This window comes from Mustela nivalis (genome assembly GCF_964662115.1).
Source record: "Mustela nivalis genome assembly, chromosome: X".
Classification (NCBI taxonomy): Eukaryota; Metazoa; Chordata; class Mammalia; order Carnivora; family Mustelidae; genus Mustela; species Mustela nivalis.
This window is the reverse complement of record NC_139040.1, coordinates 95736861-95755287: the sequence shown is the minus strand read 5'-3', so window position 1 is coordinate 95755287 and position 18427 is coordinate 95736861. Positions and strand designations below refer to the sequence as shown.

At 41.4% G+C, this 18427-nt stretch overlaps 1 protein-coding gene across 2 annotated transcripts in view; it reads right to left on the bottom strand.

Annotated features, from left to right (window-relative positions):
- MAOB (monoamine oxidase B) overlaps positions 1 to 18427 on the bottom strand; it is a 105583-nt gene that overhangs the window by 63471 nt on the left and 23685 nt on the right. Inside the window, exons 1-3 of one of the 2 annotated variants that reach the window (XM_082718235.1) lie at positions 5758 to 5881; positions 2539 to 2633; positions 1432 to 1569 (exon numbers count right to left, since the gene is read on the bottom strand). In XM_082718235.1, coding sequence (XP_082574361.1) covers positions 1432 to 1569; positions 2539 to 2631 — 231 coding nt within the window. In that variant the 5' untranslated portion in view covers positions 2632 to 2633; positions 5758 to 5881. Of the gene's footprint in view, positions 1 to 1431; positions 1570 to 2538; positions 2634 to 5757; positions 5882 to 18427 lie in introns of those variants that run through there. The other variant, XM_082718236.1, reaches the window with a different exon arrangement.

Below are 18427 nucleotides of genomic sequence, written 5' to 3'. Positions count from 1 at the left end.
GGGAGTCTGCTTCTCCCTCTGACCTTCCCCCTCTCATGCTCTCTCTCTGTCTCAAATAAATAAATAAATTTTTTAAAAAGGGATGCTTTCTACCAGTGAGGAGTATGTCTTTGTACTGCTCACTTCCACTTGCAAAAAAGGCAAGTATGGAAGAGAGGAGAAGCTCAAGTTCAAAACCTCTGCCAGTTCTCTCTGGGACTCCAGGGTTGGACCCAGAGTAGGTGACTCTTTGCTTCTCAGAGCACAACAGTAACTTTTTGGACCAAGACAATGCTGCTCGGAAAACAAGGATCAGGGAGATATGAGAGGAGCCTGAAGACAGCAACATGGTGGGTGACTTGGATCCACGGAGAAGTGTGGCCAGTGAGAAATCCCCAGGGGGCTCATTGATCTAAATTCTTATTAGAGGAGCGCCTGGGTGGCTCAGTGGGTTAAAGCCTCTGCCTTCAGCTCAGGTCATGATCCCAGGGTCCTGGGATCGAGCCCCACATTGGGCTCTCTGCTCAGCGGGAAGCCTGCTTCCTCCTCTCTCTCTGCCTGCCTCTCTGCCTAGTTGTGATTTCTCTCTGTCAAATAAATAAAATATTAAAAATAAATAAATAAATAAATAAACGCTTATTAGAGTAAGAATGTCAGTATTCAGTTCTAAGCTATTTGTGTTTCTGCAATTAAACCCCCCCACATCCCTATTGCTCAAAATTTCAGTCAAGTCTATGGCTCACAAATGCTTGGGATGGTCTGAAGATAATCAAGATAAAGAGATGAATGTGAACACAGGTTGGCATGGATCAAAGGGAAGACAAGGGTCACAGACTATAAGATGTGAATGGGCACAGGTGTCATGGAAGCAGGAACCATGAGCCACAAATGATCATGGGAATGGCAGACCCAGTAAACTCAAAGAAATTTTGGGGAGATCAATGGAGCTTCCCCACAAAAAATGGAATGTAGGGCTTGAGCCACTTTCATGTTACTCTCCAAAGAACAGTAGCCTTAGATGATATATAGGATACAATAACAAAATTTCAAAATACTGTTAGGCATATTACAAATACCTTCATAATATGAAGTCTAGGGCAGTATTTATAAAACTGTACACGCGCTTTTGTGTCACATAAAAGTGCCCAGCTATTCAAATAGAGGCATTTAATAAATCAATCACAAACATCTTTTTCTCTATTGGTTTTGTTCAACTTTTTGCCAAATGGGCAATACCACTTCGTCAAAAACCTTCCCAAATAGGTTAGAATTCTCACTTAGCTCTCCTGTAATGACAGTGAAAACATTCTGAGAATGGTTGAAATGCACATATGAAATGCATATGTGACACTCAGTAATGCAATAAATTCTCTGAGGGCAGGAGGTGGACTTCATATATGGAAAGACGGAGAAAGAAGTCTTCAAATACTCCAAAGGCTGGCCCAGGCTTACCTTTACATGGTGGATGAGACGCTCTACCTCATTCACTTTGTAGGTCTCCAATCCTAGCTCCTTGGCTAATCTTAAAATACGATTCTGAGTTGGCCCAACGTAAGATCCTCCAAGGTCCACGTACTTAACCTTTTGGTTCTGTTTTCCCACAGAAAAAAAATAAAAATATTTGTGAAAATGTTCTTCCTAAGATAAATATAAAGAGCTCTGAAATAAGATAATAATAACAATAGTAACAATAAGCAAATTGGCATTTCACGGGTTATAGACACACCTTAAGGTATATCCATGGAAAATGGGATTCTGTTTTCAATGGTACTACTTCCTTCATGTGACTTAGTTATTAAACCATTCTTTAAAGCAAATTGGACTGCACTTTAAATAGGCAACAGACTTCTGAACCCTATCGCTTACAACATCTTTCACATCATGGGTTTTTTTTTTTTTGTAAGCTCTGAATTGTTGATGAATTTCTCTTTACTTGGTACTTCAGGCTAATTGTAAAATGCTTAATGCTAGAGAAAACCAAGAAAGGAAATGATCACTTCTATGTGGTTAATCCAGACATTTGAAAGATAGCATTAGGGAACACTGGGCCATAATCTGAACCTTTGAAATTGTTCTTATATGTTCATGAGCAAATTTTCTATATGGTTACAAATAGGCTTCACTTCCAGTAACTAAGGACCGATCTTAGAAGAAGGGACTAGAAAAGCTCCTTATGCCTGAAGGTGTCCAAGCATAACCAGATACCTATTAGTCAGGGGTCCGTCATTTTCTGCTGTTTTTTGTTTGTCCTCTAGCTCCCCTGTCCCCCAAAGATAACCAAAGTTTTGCGTAGGTGGGAATCTTTATTCTATTCACTGATGTATTCTAAACACCTCTTAATTGGTGCAATAATTCATCAGGCAAGTGCCAAGCACCATTAGGTAAACAAAGAGACAGAAGAAAATGTTGGAAAGGGTAGCAAATTGAGAGAGAGCCTATTTCAAAGTAATTTCTACTCTCTTAAGAGTCAAACAAAATTCAAGACTTTTAGAAAAGAAAAAAAAAAAAAACACTCCGCTTCAGCCTCCCATTTCTTCATCCCCATCCTTCATGTCTTACCCTGATGGTGTAAGTCCTGCCTCCCACCCGGTCCCGGGCTTCCAGAACAACCACATTCAGGCCAGAGTCATGCAGAAGCTTGGCCGCCGCCATGCCTGGGGGGAAAATACAATAAGAGACCACAATCAGACACTGCACAGGGACTCCAGGTAAGCCCCTCATGTTAACCCCAATGAGAAAGGTCCACGTTGGCTCACTCCCATGGCCTACTGCTACCTTCACCCTACACATACCTAGGGTTTCTCAGTAGAGGCCCAGATTCCAAGTCTGGGAAACCAGCTGCTATTTCTAGCAAGAACAAGAAGGATTTCATTTCTTTTTTAAAAATATTTTATTTATTTATTAGAGAGATGGAGAGAGACCACAACTAGGCAGAGCAGCAGGCAGAGGGAGAGGGAGAAGCAGGCTCCCCCACTGAACAGGGAGCCCAATCCCAGGAGCCAGCGATCATGACCTGAGCTGAAGGTGCCGCTCAACCGACTGAGCCACGCAGGTGCCCCAAGGGATTTCATTTCTGATAAATGTTCCAAACCTTTAAAATATCTTTGGTTACTATATCAGCATGTCTATCTTTAAGGACTAAGTTGCATGACTATGTGTCTGACAACACAAATGAAAACAAAAGGCCACACTTCAGAGAAATGTATAAGCCCCACTAGGCACCAGACCAAACATAGCCAATTGACTTTATTCTCCAGTAAATCTGAAAAAAAAAAAATCTCAGTAAGTCAGAGGGAGAGTAGGCCTTCAAAGCAATTGAAAGGACCTAGAATTAATTGTTAAATTCTGTGTCAACATGAACTTTTGGAAGTTGGTGTAAAGTTTCAAAACCAAGGACATGAAATTCAACCCCACCCTGTGTCCTAGTTCTCCATGTGACCCATCACTGAAGAATGAAATGACCCTGTGCATTCATTTACTTAATTATGAATGTAGTCAAAAATATTTAATGAATGCCTGAACATTCTCACCACCCTGAATGTAGTTTAAAAAAAAGTTTTATTGAGGAAAATTTACATATGGTAAATTTACATATGGTAAATTTTACTCAATGAGTTCAATGAGTTTTGACAAGGTATAAAGCTTACTATAGAATCTGTATGTGTCGTTTTTGGTATAAACACATCCTAGGTGATGTTTTTGATCTCAGAGATCTTAAAATCCTATATCTTCAAAACCACTCTTACAGAGTTCCGTAAGATGATTCTCAGACAGGAAATCTCTGGAACTCTCACCATGATAACCGAATTTCCTCCATTCTAATTACCTTCATCATTTGCCTGAAGGGATCAAATAAAATCAAGGAATGCCAAGACCCTGGGCCTTACAGACAAATGAAACAGCTTCTAGCTTAGTCTTTAAAAAATAATAGTTCTGGGATTTTTAGACGCTCTCCCTCAAGTCCCCCCCCCCCCCAAAAAAAAGAAGTAAAAGAAAAGAGAGATTCCTATAAAAAGAGCTAATACTCATTCATTGCTCACTGCATTTGAGATGCTCTTCTGTTTTAATATACTAATTCAGTGAGATCTCACCACAACCCATTGAGAAAAGGTACTATTGATCCTGCCATTTTATGGTCGAGGAGAATGAAACACAGAAGCTCTCACAAGAGCCAGGCAGCCTCAGTCCAGGTTCAGAGTTCATAAACCACACATATTGCTTTCCACAGGGACTCAGAACCATCATCTTCATAGATCACATCTCTCACGTTCTGCTACAGGGGGAAATTACACTTCAGAAGATCATCTGCACTTTATTTGGTTCAGCGTGTTTTGAAAATACACTTGTATTTTGCAGTTTGATAAGCACCCATCTAACAGAAAACAGGAGCCCACCGCAAAAGATACAGTGAAAAGCCCAGGCTTCATTCACTGTTCTATCAGCGATCCTAACCGAGGAAACCCATTTTTTAAAAGAGCCGGATCTGACATTTCATTATTTAAGTTCATCTGTCTCTCCGAGCCCTGTCCTTGGAGGCTGGGCAGGGGACTTTCAGCTGGTGGCAGGGTAAGGGTCCCAGAGCCCCCGGCCACCCACACACGGTGTATACAGCATTGCACAACCGATCATTTGGAAAGATAAGGTTTGGATTTTTAACTCCAGTGCTAATTTTACCTCCATGAGGAAAAAAAAAAGAAAGAAAAATTTTACGTTCATTTATTTTTTAAACATTTCTATTTAGATTCAAAATTGTAGACAATTCAATGCCGTTTCTCTTATCAAGCATCAGTTCGACAAATGAAATATGACATAACATGCAGCCATAGTAACCACTGTTATCGAGGAACTCAGACAGACCTGCTAAGCACGCTGAGGCTTAAACAAAGGGGGTTCAGAATGAAATACGACATCGCTCATGCACACTAGCATTTTGTAGTCCACAAAAGGCACTGTCTTTTTGTCTGCACAGTTACCCAACAGTATCTGATGCCAAACATGAACAGTTATTAAAACAAGCCAGGATCTTATTAAACCATTCAATAAAGACTTCTCCATGCCCAGGTGCCTTAAAACATCATACACAGAAAATTACAAAAATAGCCTTAAATGGGGCAAAATGAGACCGTGTGATTGGACATACCCTACAATTGGTCTAATGTTCACAGGGTGGGGGGGTGGGGAGCAGTGTTCAATGGCTTGTTGGACATCAAGGGGCAAAAACTGATTTGAAAGATAACTGGTCCATATATGGGGGCTTAAGAAAGTCACTGCAGTTTTAGGAGGTAGGAGTTTCAGAGAACCTAAGAAACTGAGGACTTGGAGTCTGTTCAGGACGTGATTAAAATTAAGGGGCGCCTGGGTGGCTCAGTGGGTCAAGCATCTGACTTTGGCTCAGGTCCTGGGATCAAGCACCGCGTGGCGGGGGGGTTGTCCCTGCTCAGTGGGGAGTCCGCTTCTCCTTCTCCCTATGCCTCCCCCACCACTCGTGCTCTCTCTCTCTTTCGCTCTCTCTCTCTCCAAATAAATAAATAAAATCTTTTTTATTTAAAAGATTTTATTCATTTATTTGACAGACAGAGATCACAAGTAGGCAGAGAGGCAGGCAGAGAGAGAGGGGGAAGCAGGCTCCCCTCGGAGCAGAGAGCCCGATGCGGGGCTCGATCCCAGGACCCTGGGATCATGACCTGAGCCGAAGGCAGTGGCTTAACCCACTGAGCCACCCAGGCGCCCCAATAAATAAAATCTTAAAAAAAAAAAAAAGATTGAGAAGTAGCTCACCAGAGGTTCGTCACTGATGACTGGGGGAAGGACGATGGTTTAACCGATGGAAGAATAAGCAAATACTGGACTCCACAGAGCCGCCCCAGCTTACAACAGGGTTAATTTCTCAAGAGTCTGTTCCTCTGCCAGTTATTGGGAACTTTTACCGCATTTTGTCACAGAACAAAAATAGGAAGGATGATGCCTTCTCTGAGAAGTCTGGGAATTTTAAAATGCCATAGTAGAGTGAAAAAAAAAAAAAGAAAGAAACCAACCCCCAAATCGGAAAGAGCAGACATACGTTTGCCTGAAAAACACTAGGTAACATGACTGGTACTGTTTAAACACTTAGGCAATCATTTCCAGACACAAGTGAAAAAACAATAGCCATTTTTTAAAAAGAAAATATTCAGAGTAGTAATAGCCGCCGTCATAAAGCAATGAGCACTTGTTTTGTTCTTGGACCAAGAAGCACTTTACAAGCAAAGCTCCTCTGGTCTTCAACATGCAGAGAGGTATTATTATCCTCATCTTAAAAAGAAAAATAAAAACGGAGGTTTGGAGACATTCACTGACTTGCCATTGATTACACACTCAGTAAATGGCAGGTCACAGCTTAACCCCAAACCTGAACTCTTCGCCACTACCCTTGGACCAAAGAGGAAAAATTAAAAATACGGCAACCCTATTACCCTGATTGATGCAAAGTATCTTATAACATTCTGCTCTCCATCTAAACACAGGACCCTTCAAGTGCCAGGTGTTCTCTTCGATGGATATTTAACTTCGGTAAGCAATTGAGGAATGAGCTTCTAATCACTTTGTACTTTAGAAAAGTTAATTAAACTGGAGCCGATCATGCAGGATCAATTAATATTTCACAACCGAATTATCTTGGCACATTCAGGGACAGCCCTTCTCTGGCCCTGACAGGTCCCTGATAAGATCATCTCATTTGTTGACTCCAGATGGTACAGTGGCTATGGTCTTTTGGCTCAGAGAGCCTTCCTTGGATGAATGACAAAGAGCCCAGCACATGTGAATAATGATCGGCTAATGCCTAATGCCATGAAATCATAAAAATATTGCATCTGTCTTCTTAGGCAGTTTATCTGGAAAAAGATGTCATCAAAGTGATAAGTATCTTGATGATTTGGAACCCACACAGCAGAAGACATCCAGATTATTTTAAATATCCAAGAATCAGTGGTGTGTCGAATTCAAAACTTCCAAGTTGTCGTGTCATGGAAAACGACCCAAGAGTTAGATGAGACAGGAAGACTGTAAAGTACTGAAAACAAAAGGTTTTGTTTTGTTTTGTTTTCTTTTCTTTTTTTCAAGGCGTCTTAGGACTGATGGAGGGATTAGGACAGGGAGGGAAGAGAAAAATCATTATCACCACGGGTCTCACCTCGTGCTTTGCTTTGTCAATTGTGGCTCATGTCCTTCCTATTGAAACCTGAGATTTAACAAATTTTTTCAGAGTTTTAAATTGCAAAGTTAATTGTTTTGACAACATTATGAAACATCAGTACTTCAATACCATGTAAGGACTTTTTTTCTCAGTCTAAAGCTACCCACATCCCCAGAAAAGTATCATGTTAACCAAGGCTGACAAAGAAATTCACTGTACCTTAAAGCATCTCTAACCTTATAATCCTGGTAAAAGATATAAGCCTTCCCCCAGGAAGGATGAAAGCCAAAAATCTGCAAATAGCCCTTGACTCCTCTGTCACTTCTGACAAAGCAATGGTTTTATGAGAAATTTCTAGAAACAACCAAGTGACCTTCTGATCAAAGAACTGGGATCCTTTGATGTCTCCAAAGAGAATGCCTTTTAGTTATTTAACACAAATACACACACACACACACAGGACCTGAGTAAGATGAAAATATCCCCTGTGTGAAATAAATTCATTAAAGGAAAGTGGTATTTGTAGATGGAATTCGATGGTTAATTGCTGAACTTTTCAACAGAGAGTAGAGAGGCAGGTAAAAACGTCGCAAAACAGCTAACATTTTGAGCACTGACCATATGGCAGCTTCTCTTTTGAAGTCTTTTACATATAAGAATTTATCCTTGCAACAACACTGTGAAGAGGGTAGATGTAAAAAGTAAAGCACAGAGAGGCCAAGTCACATGTCCAAGGTCACACAGCTAAAAAGTGGCAGAGACGGTATTCAAATCCAGGCACTCTGACTCCAGGTAACAAACATGCCCAGCAGCTTTCCTCATACAAAAGGGTGAAGCATTGGGGGCCTTGCAGTAAACCTCACGGACCATGCAAGCAACAGGGTCACTGTCGGCACATTCTAGGCCCTTGTGTAAATTACAAAAACGATGCACACACACACCCCTTAGCTAAATTTCAAAATGGTGCCCTTCCTTTCGGGGGAATGCAGCACACAACCATGCAAATGGATTGGCTGGTGGAATGTGGGCTGGACCTCACCCTCTCTGTCACTGCCATCAGCCAGGCAACCTTGTGTAGGACACCTGCCTGAACAGATCATGCTGTGCCCTGAAACTCAAAAAAACTTATTTCCTGGATGATAAAAATTTAATTATCCGTTCTTTGTCTCCTCAGTGCTAGGACACAGTGGCGCTTAGGTGATTATGGAATGAATTCATTTAATATCCTTCAACAAAGATGACATTTAATTACTTTAGTCAATAAATAAATAAACGGCCATAAGGGTGTCTATGTAAACATAGTATATTTGATTTAGCATAAGAAACTAAAATATTTGCACACACTGAAACTGATTTCCTCTAGTAGCCCCAGAAATGGTAAAGGGGGACATCTGGGTGGCGCAGTCCGCTGAGTGTCTGACTCTTGGTTTTGGCTCAGGTGGTGATCTCAGGTTCATGGGATCGAGCCCCGTGTCGGGCTCCACTGGCAGCACGGAGCCTGCTTTTCTTTTTCTCTCCTCCTGCTTGCACACAACTCTCTCTGTCTCTCAAATCAATAAATAAGTCTTTAAAAAAAGAAACGATAAAGGATACTTCTGACTTTTTCATTCTTTTTTTTAAAGATTTTATTTATTCATTTGACAGAGATCACAAGTAGGCAGAGAGGCAGGAAGAGAGAGAGGAAGGGAAGCAGCTCCCTGCTGAGCAGAAAGCCAGACGCGGGGCTCCATCCCAGGACCCTGAGATCATGTGCCGAGCCAAATGCAGAGGCTTTAACTCACCCAGACGCCGCCCCCCTTTGACATTTTCAAAGGGAAAGAGTTGGAAAGAAAGAGCCTACTGATACTAACCACCTTTTAGTTTATAGCATTGTAGTTTCCTAGATTCATACACATTCAGTCCTTAACATGACCTGTGAGGCTGGCATTATTATTCCCATTCTTTAGATTAAGAACTGGAGGCTCAGAGAGAGTTGGGGGCTTGCTCAGCTTTATACAACCAGCTACATCAGAGCCAGATCTCAAATCCGGTTCTATTTCTAGGTCCTGTGTGTTTTTCATTAGTAGCATGACTTCCTGTAATACACAATGGCCGTGTTAAAAAAAAAAAAAATTCCAAAGCATGTCAAATTTTAAAATTAAAATATATCTTCATTCATTCTCTTGGAAAGAATACAGGGATAAAAACACCTGCAGCCTGTCCGTGCCCAAAGCCCTGAGCCCGTATTACAGGATGATCTGAAAGCTTCTGGAACACATGCAGTGTCCTTGAGGTCAGCTCCCCTGAACTACTCCTTAAGTGCTTTGGCCAAATGGTTCTTCCTCCTTAAGTACGGACTGACTTCTTCCGGAGAACACATCAACCCAACTCTTGGGAAAAGAGAGACAACATCACATAAACCAAACATTTCAATCACTGAGAAACAACATCCAGGCCCATACTATTCACGTCTTGCTGCCAAATATGAGAAAGATAGATTCCAAGCCTTTTTGGTAGCTCTTTGCTCTGCTTTCCCCAAGACAAACAAAATATATAACAGAAAACCAAGTGACAATCGCTTCTCAAATGAAGGGGACCTTTACCGAAGCCTCAGGCCGTGGGATGATTAATGCTCTTGAAAAGAATAAAAAACATCAAGCGTTTGTGGGTTGCCATAGAAACCTTTCTCCAGATGATACCAGAAGGAGATTGCTTCCAAGGCCTTTCAGAATATGTCTAAAGCCATAAAAACTGTTTGCTCATCATGGCTTTATATGTAAATGATTACATTCTCCTAAAATGTCAGCAATCAGTATAAATCTTATTTCATAAGCAAGCTTTTGTCTTTACTCTTTGTTGCTAGAAAAGAGCGGGACAGCTTTTGTGTATTGTAATCGGGGTAGACAAACTTTGTTTTCACTTCACTTCAGTATGAAGGCCCATTAAAAAAAAAAAAGCAAAGCCAGAAATTAAAGCTTTGTCTATCGCAGCTTTTAAAACGAAGAATATAATACACAGACTTGTTATAGAAAACTAAACTTTTAAATCACCTGCCTTGAATCCTTTTGGAAATTCCATGAAATATGTATAAATAAAAAGATCAAGAGTACACTGATCGCGATGAGCACTGCGTAATGTATAAAAGTGTTGAACCACTATACTATACAACTGAAACTAACAGAACACCATACATTAATTATACTGGAATTAAAATCAATCAATCAATAGTAACCACTCAATAATTATGGGTTCTTTAATAAGTTATGATCATTGAGATCCCAACAGTCATGTTTATCAAGAACAGAATTTTCAGACAAAATTAAAGAAGAATTTCTAAGTAATCTCTCTGCCCAACATGGGGCTTGAACTCACAACCCTGAGATCAAGAGTCATGTGCTCTGCTGACTGAGCCAGCCAGATGCCCCAGAAATGTTTTAATACTATTTGTATCAGAAAACAGTAGCAGAAAACAAGGAGTTAAATGTACTTATCCTCAAAAATTTAGGAGATTAGTACTATGGAACCAATAGTTATCACTAGAAATCTTAGACTGATAAGAGCAATTTTCTTGAGATATATCTAATCAGTATGCTAGAAATTAAATACTAAAAAAAAAAAAAAACCAACCCTGTTTTTTAAGTTTAGAGGGTAATCACAGAATACCATGATAGTTTCCTTAAATGTAACTTGAGGAGGACATATCTCATTGCTGTGATAGTAGCCCTCCTATGGAGTTTTAGAATCACAAACATTTTTTCAGGTGGAATATAAAATCAGAGAGCTATCATTCAGAACCCTTTGGCTCACCCACTCCCTAGAGCCTAGTCTGAAAGAAATAGGTGTTACAAATTCCCTGAAGAGGGTGAGAGAGGCTTGCTATAGATTACCTTGATATATTTCATATACTATATGCTAGCTAACTGAACATAATAAAAAAAAATAAAATAAGATAAATTTTAAAAAAAAAACTTTTTTCATGAAAAACGAGATGATGAATTTTAGGAATTTGGGAAGGAGAGGATAAAATGTGGGCATGGCCAGGGAAAAGAAATCGGGGTGAGATGTAAGAAGTAATTGGAAGAAATGAAGTTACAAAGGACTCCTTCATCGATGCCAAAGTCTGGTCCTCCCCTCCATCTTCTGGGAGCCTAGTGTGGAGCCCGGCCCAGGAGCTTTACTTTGTCTGCCCCTGAAACACTCCAGTGACCCAAAGATGAATGAAGTCAACTACAGCAGTCTACAATGACCAAAGTGGAATGCTGCCAGATTCAAGGACAAGGCAGAACACCACCATCCTGTAGAAAAAGCTCTAAGGTTAATAGGTCTCGGCCTGGCTGTATGACTGACCTTAGACAAGAGTCCTCACCTTCTGGGCCTCGTTTTCCTCATCTGGGATTAAATTTGGTCCTTCCCATTCTGTGATTAGTCGAACTGAGACAAGACAATGATTTTAAGTAAGCTGAGATTTCATAACCCCAAAGCATCGCGTCCAAAGGCTCTCCTGCGGAAATTTGGGTGACATCAGCAGGTGTCAAGAGGTGATGAGATTAATCATATTACTGTGACAACAAACACATGGCTTTTAGGGACGCCTGGGTGGCTCAGTCGGTTAAACGTCTGTCTTGGGCTTAGGTCATGATCTCAGAGTCCTGGGATTGAGCCCTGCATCTCACTTCCTGCTCAGTGGGGAATCTGCTTCTCTCTCTGCCCTCTGTCCCTCCCCCTGCTTGTGCTCTCTCTCTAATAAATAAATAAAATCTTAAAAAAAAAAAACCACATGTGACTTTTGTGCTCATGGGGGACAAGGAAATGCTGATTTAAACAAGGCTGATTAGTGCTTGCTTTGGCAGCACCTATACTAAAACTGGAATGATACAGAGGAGGTTAGCATGGCCCCTACACAGGGATGACACACAAATCCATAAACAAAGCTGGTTAAGGATAGGTGTGTTAAGGTAGTTTTGGGGAAAAGGTCCTGATACCTGTGACCTACTCGGAAATGCATCAAAATATAAGACGGATTGATAGAGAGAAAGAGAGAGAGAGAGAGATGGGTAGATGGTTACAATGGAAAAAAGCAAAAATAGAAAAATTTTAACTATAGAATCCAGTTGGTTGGTATGTGAGTGTTGACTGTATAATTCTCTGAAAATTTTCATAATAAGAAAATTCTGGAAAAGAAATTTAAGCCTGGGCGCCTGGGTGGCTCAGTGGGTTAAAGCCTCTGCCTTCGGCTCAGGTCATGATCTCAGGGTCCTGGGATCGAGTCCCGCATCGGGCTCTCTGCTCGGCCGGGAGCCTGCTTCCTCCTCTCTCTGCCTTCCTCTCTGCCTACTTCTGATCTGTCTCTGTCAAAGGAATAAATAAAATCTTTAAAAAAAAAAAAAAAAAAAAAGAAATTTAAGCCAAGCGGTCAGGAGGTACAAATTCCAGTTATAAAATAAATAAGTTCCAGGGTTGTAACATACAACATGGCAACTATAGTTAATAATACAAGACTGATATTGAAACTTACTAAGAGAGTAGATCTTAAAAGTTCTCATCACAAGAGAAAAGCTTTTCTAACTACGTGGTGGCTGTTAACTAGACTTGTGATGCATTTTGTAATATATACAAATATTGAATCATTGGGTTGTACACCTGAAACGAATATGTGTTCATTACATCTCAATGTTTTAAAAAACATTGTCCAATAAAATCAAAATTATGAAGTTGGTTATTTGAAATTGGAAATGTGTGAATTTTCCTAGATTATATATATTTTTAATTGCAAAATACTAAGGTTTACCCAGCTTAAAGACGGATGAAACACTGTTCAAGTACAAATGTTTGCTGACCTTTCCTGTATCAACAGTGGTTGTCAGTAATAAGCAATGATGGTTGTTAGCAATGTGCTATGAAGCTGCTGTATAATAAAATAAAAATAAACACACATACACAAAGTTAAACCAGTTTTTGTTCACCTGGACTTGTCAGAGACTTTAATTAATGTACTGCATGTCTCCATCAGGAGATACTATTTCCGTCAATTCTTCATCTCTATAACTTATTGGGGGACTGTGGATGGAAGTGATTTTCTAGAAGGGCAGAAATATCTCCTTACATATTTTTGGAGACACTACCTAAAGCCACTAGTCCACTTGGTTCAGTGTGGCTACAATTGGTGGTAGGTCTGTCAGAAAATCCTCCTCTCAAAAACAACAAAATAAAAAAATAAATAAACCTCCTCCCCTCTTCCCTCAAAAAATCAAATATTCTCAACTATACCATTGTCCTTGGGCTGCATGTTTTCAAGGAGCTGATGTCTAAGTAGGACTTGCTTCTAGAAGAGGGCAAAGTTTAGCAGGAGAGACACCACGGTGGGGTGGGAAGATGGTGACTACAATGTATTTGGAAAGGAAGCTTCTTGGGGAGGGTCGGCATGTACTTGGTTCAACCAAGTTATAGAAAATGGAAAATGGTGGAATACAGAAGGAAAAAGACAGTATCCTACCAAGATAGGAAAGAGAAGTTTCCCTCCTCCTCCTTCTCTTAGGACATGAGTGCAGAAGGATCATCCAGGTGAATGCAGGCCAAAAAGAGAAGGGAAATCCAGGAATCTGGAAGGCCTGGGGGCAGGGCCGCAGCTAGAGTCTTGGAGAAGAGGGAAAGTGGGCTGCTACCTTTCAGGTCTTGCAAGTTAGACAAAGGACAATGAGATGAGGGAATCTGCGGGCAGTGTGGTGTTAGGGGTTGAACTGCACCCTCTTGAAATCCATATGTTGAAGTCCTAACACCCAGAACCTCTCAGAATGGGAACTCATTTGGAGATGGGGTTGTTATAGAGATCTTTGAGTTATAATGAGGTCATTTGGGTAAGACCTAATCCAGTATGACTGGCGTCCTTATAAAAAGGGAAAATTGGTGACAGGCAAGCACATACAGTGAAGACCATGAGAGGATGAAGCTAGAGGTCAAGGTGAAACTTCTGAAGGTCAGCAAACTGTCACAGATCACAATAAACAATCAGAAGCTAGGAGAAAGACACAGAGCAGATTATCCCTCCTAGGGCTCAGAAGGAACAACCCTGCTGACACTTTTTGATTTTTGAGTTCTCACTTGCAGGCAATACCCTTCTGTTATCTTAAGCCACCCAGTGTGTGGTTCTTTGTTACAGCAGCGTTAACAAACTAATACACACAGGAAATTTTCTTTTCCGTATTAGGGTAACATCACTGCTCTTTGAACTTACTTTGGGATATCATGGCGATAAAAGCTCTAGATGGCCATGCCAGGCTGGCATTTCTTACGTGCTGAGGAGCCCTGGGGTTTTGGCAGGGGTTAGGTGGAGAGGGAAGGAAGCTGGCCAGCCATGCTATTTTAGGACCTGGGAAATGGGGCACCAGCCCCTGGGTGAGTCTCCTGGTAACAGAGCTTAAGGATCTGAGTTTCAGCCTTTAAGCTGTAAGCAGCAAAATAAAAAACAGGCCTTGCCACATTCAACACAGAGCAGTAAATAATAATCCGGGTGTGTCAATCACCTAGAACCAAGGCGAGGAATGGAACTTTCTGAGATAGGAGTTAAGAAATTCGCTTTGCCAAGGTTAAACAATTTCTGCGCTTCATACAAATTCTGTAGTATTTTTAGAATGCCAAATGTTAAATCTGTCATTAAACTCTACTCAAAAATTAAATGATGGTCGATGCCATTTATGAAACGATTCAACTTCCTGAGAAAAATTCTGCCTTCAGAATCTCATTGCTTTTCTCGGAGCCAAGGAAGAGCCATGGCCCACGGCTCAGATACGAGAAGTTTTGCCTGCCAGATCATGTGCTCCTGGTCTCTGGGCCCTCAGACCAGGAGGGATGGAAACATGGCGGCAAGCCAAGAGTGTGAACTTAACCAGAAATGGGCCATTCAGAAATGAGTGTGGGGGAAACTGTGTCCTTTTAGGTCTTTACAACTCCTTTCAAACAGAAGTCAGAGGGGTGGAGAAAGCAGTTCTAGCATTAAAACATTGACCTCAATGTCACAGGCCAAGTAAGTTCTGGGTTGTTGGTTTGTTTGTTTTAGATTTCATTTATTTATTCAACAGTGAGCACAAGCCAGGGGAGTGGCAGGCAGAGGGAGAAGCAGGCTCCCCACTGAGCAGGGAGCCAGAGGTGGGGCTCGATCCCAGGACCTTGAGATCATGACCTGAGCCGAAGGCAGAGGCCTAACCCACTGAGCCACCAGGCACCTGTTCTTGGTTTGGTTTGGTTTTGTTTTAACTTCAACCTGGAAAACTCATGTTAAGACTGTAAGTCGCATCCTGAGAGTGTGTAAACCTAGACCCACACCAGAGCACGCAGATGTGTGCTCGGCATCCGGCATTTTCGCACGTGACCATGCGTACTGGAACTGCACAGCACACATGACCAGGAGTGCGAGGCTGGGGTTCCAGGCGGACACAGAGCTAAGAGGTGCACAAGCTGCCCGTCACTGGGAATTGCATGTCACTCGTCTTGCCAAAATAGGGAGACAACACGCAGCTACTGTCCTCATTCTTTGTTTTGTGTTTTAATGGACTCAACTCAAACGGTCCTTGTATCTGGAATTCCAAACCGGTAAGCAGGGAGTAATAGAGAAAAAGGAAAAGGTATGGCTCTCCTGGCATATACCTTTAAGGTCGGTGTCCTGTGGGGAGTGTGAGCTGATCGGTGCCGGTGGGAAGGAATAGGGCAAAGGGCAAAGGCGTGTTTTCTTAGAAGCTGTTTTCACATTTTAGCCTTGAAGCTAACCCTTCCTGCTTTATCACCTCCAGCCCAAGGTCGGCTTCTCCGGCAGCAGCCTACAACTGAGGAGACAAAATACATCTTCCATCACCAGGAAGAGTAGGTAATCTCACCTAGGGTTCAGGAATTAGCCCTCCAAAAAAAAAAAAAAAGGAAGAGGAGAGGAAAGGGGAGGGGAAGGGAGAAGAGGGGAGAGGAGGGCACAAAAAGAAAAAGAAGAGGAAAGAAAAACCCCCACAGGATATTTTTAATATCCTTTAAATCCTTTAAAATATTCAACTGTTTTAATTTTGATAAAAGACCCTGTTGAAATCCTGGTGTTTCAAAAATTCAATGATAGCCGCTTTTCCATCAAGCTTTTATGTCCTTTCACTCTATTTTCTCTTATTTGTCTGATTTTACTAAAATTTTAACTATGTGGAGGGCTTTTTCCTTCAAAATAGAAAGCATTGGATCCAGAGCCTTTCCCCTACCACCAGCATCCCCCCCCCCATCAGAAAGTTCCTGCCAGCATCTTAAAACAGGCTGCCCATTCTCTGACTATCTCAACAGAAAACTGAACTCCAGGCAAAGCTAACAGCCCAAAAGCACTTCCCCAAAACGTGTCCTGTATCACTATGGCCTCTGCCTTCCTGAGTAAGAAAAAGTGCTTGCTGATGTGGCTACAGAGAATTTTCTTTCACATTCCCAGATGCTCTGGTAAACTACTTCTACCTCACACCTCCCAAGTGCTGGCCCCTGGAAGTTACATCGCCTGGGCTTCTCAGTTATGGATACTGAGGTTCTGGCAAGATCCTGCCTTTCCTTTTCATTCCAAGTCAAGGACTGAAAATATAAAAGCAGTGGGGGAGGAGGGCAGAGTAGGCAAAGTGTGAGTGGTAAGATGTAACGTAAGAGACAGGGCCAAGGGTTGTGGAGAGATCAAGACTGTGTGTGTTGAACCAAAGTACTTAAATCAAATTTTAAGGGAACCGGGGTGGCTCAGTCAGTTAAACATCTGCCTTCGGCTCAAGTCCTAATCCCGGGGTCCTGGAATGGAGCCCCTCATGGGGCTTCCTGCTCAGGGGAGAGCTTGCTTCTGTTTCTACCTCTCACTCTGCTCCCCCCACTCGTTCTCTCTTTCTCTCTCTCTCTCTGACATACATATGCTCTCTCTGGCTCTCTCTATCTCTCTCAAATAAATAAAAATCTGTAAATTAAAAAAATCTATAATTTTTTTTAAAAAATCTCAAATAAAAATGTACAAAAATTTAAAAATCTGGCTCTCCCTCAAATAAATAAATAAAAATCTATGTGAAAAAAAATCTATGTGAAAATCTGCAAAAAACTCAAATTTTAAAACACTGGAAAGCCATCCTAAATTGTGGAAGACTCGGCTTGAAGGCTACCAGTTCAGGACCTCGCTATAAGCTACTTTCTGAGCCTCGCCTCATTAACAAGGATGTAGTTTCAGCAGACGGCACCGTTTTCCTGGGTCCTCACTGGTATCTCAGCTCTTTGTATGGCTTCAAAGATGGTGGCCCTCCCTGTTCCAAAGCAGGGCTCTTCAACAAGCCACTAAGAAGATTCCTAGCTTTCCTCATATTTACAATGTAAGGATAATTGACAAGCCTGAAACTAATGAATGATCAAAATCTACCCATTTTCCCAGGGTTTTTTTCTGGCTTATAACTTGGGCCCAGTCATCTACCTAGGAGTCAGCTCTAAAACCAGGGCTTCATCCTTGAGTTTTCCTGGTCCCTCATCCCATCAATGCCATTCCAGAGGCTTTTCCTGTTACAGCAAACCAACAGATCAGAGATAGGTTGAAAGCTCTTCAGGTCCAGCCAAAACCCAGCTTGTGGCCTGATGAAAGTCTTAACAGAAAGCCAAAATAAGCTGGCAATGTTTGTGAAGATAAGGCCTCAGAAGGAGCGCAGATGAAATTACTTACATGTCAATTAGATTTGATCTTTTTCAGGGAAAATTACAGTCTAAATCTCGGTGAGAAATCCTGCATTCAATTGTCAGAGTCACTATGAGAAGAGCACCGGCCACATAAAAATTAACACTGGTGCAAAGATTTACAGAAAAACAAAATATCTGTTGCTTTTTGGGAGAATTATTTCAGGGGTGTCTGTAACTGGGATCCAGTTTCCCATTCATTTTAGGACATCTGCTCAGCTACCCCAAATCAAAAACAAATTCAAGCACTTTTAGCCAGATTCCATGTTGAGGGGTGCGCCCCAACACCTGCTAATCCGATTGCCTTAATTCCTTATGTTAAATTGTTTCATATTACCCTCAAAAAAGGAAATGTTACTCTTTCTGCAAAATTAAACATCTCTCATATTCTGCGTCTGCTATTAGTAAGATGATCAAATTTATCCCCTTCTTCAAACCTCAACTTCCTCTGTAAAAGGTATAAAAATATTTATCCCCTAACTCACTGAGTAGTTGTGAAAAGAAATTAAGGCAAAATATGTAAGTATTCAGCCCATCGCCTGTTGCATGGTAAATACCCAACAATGTCTGTTCAGGAAATCAATGAGTCCAGCATCT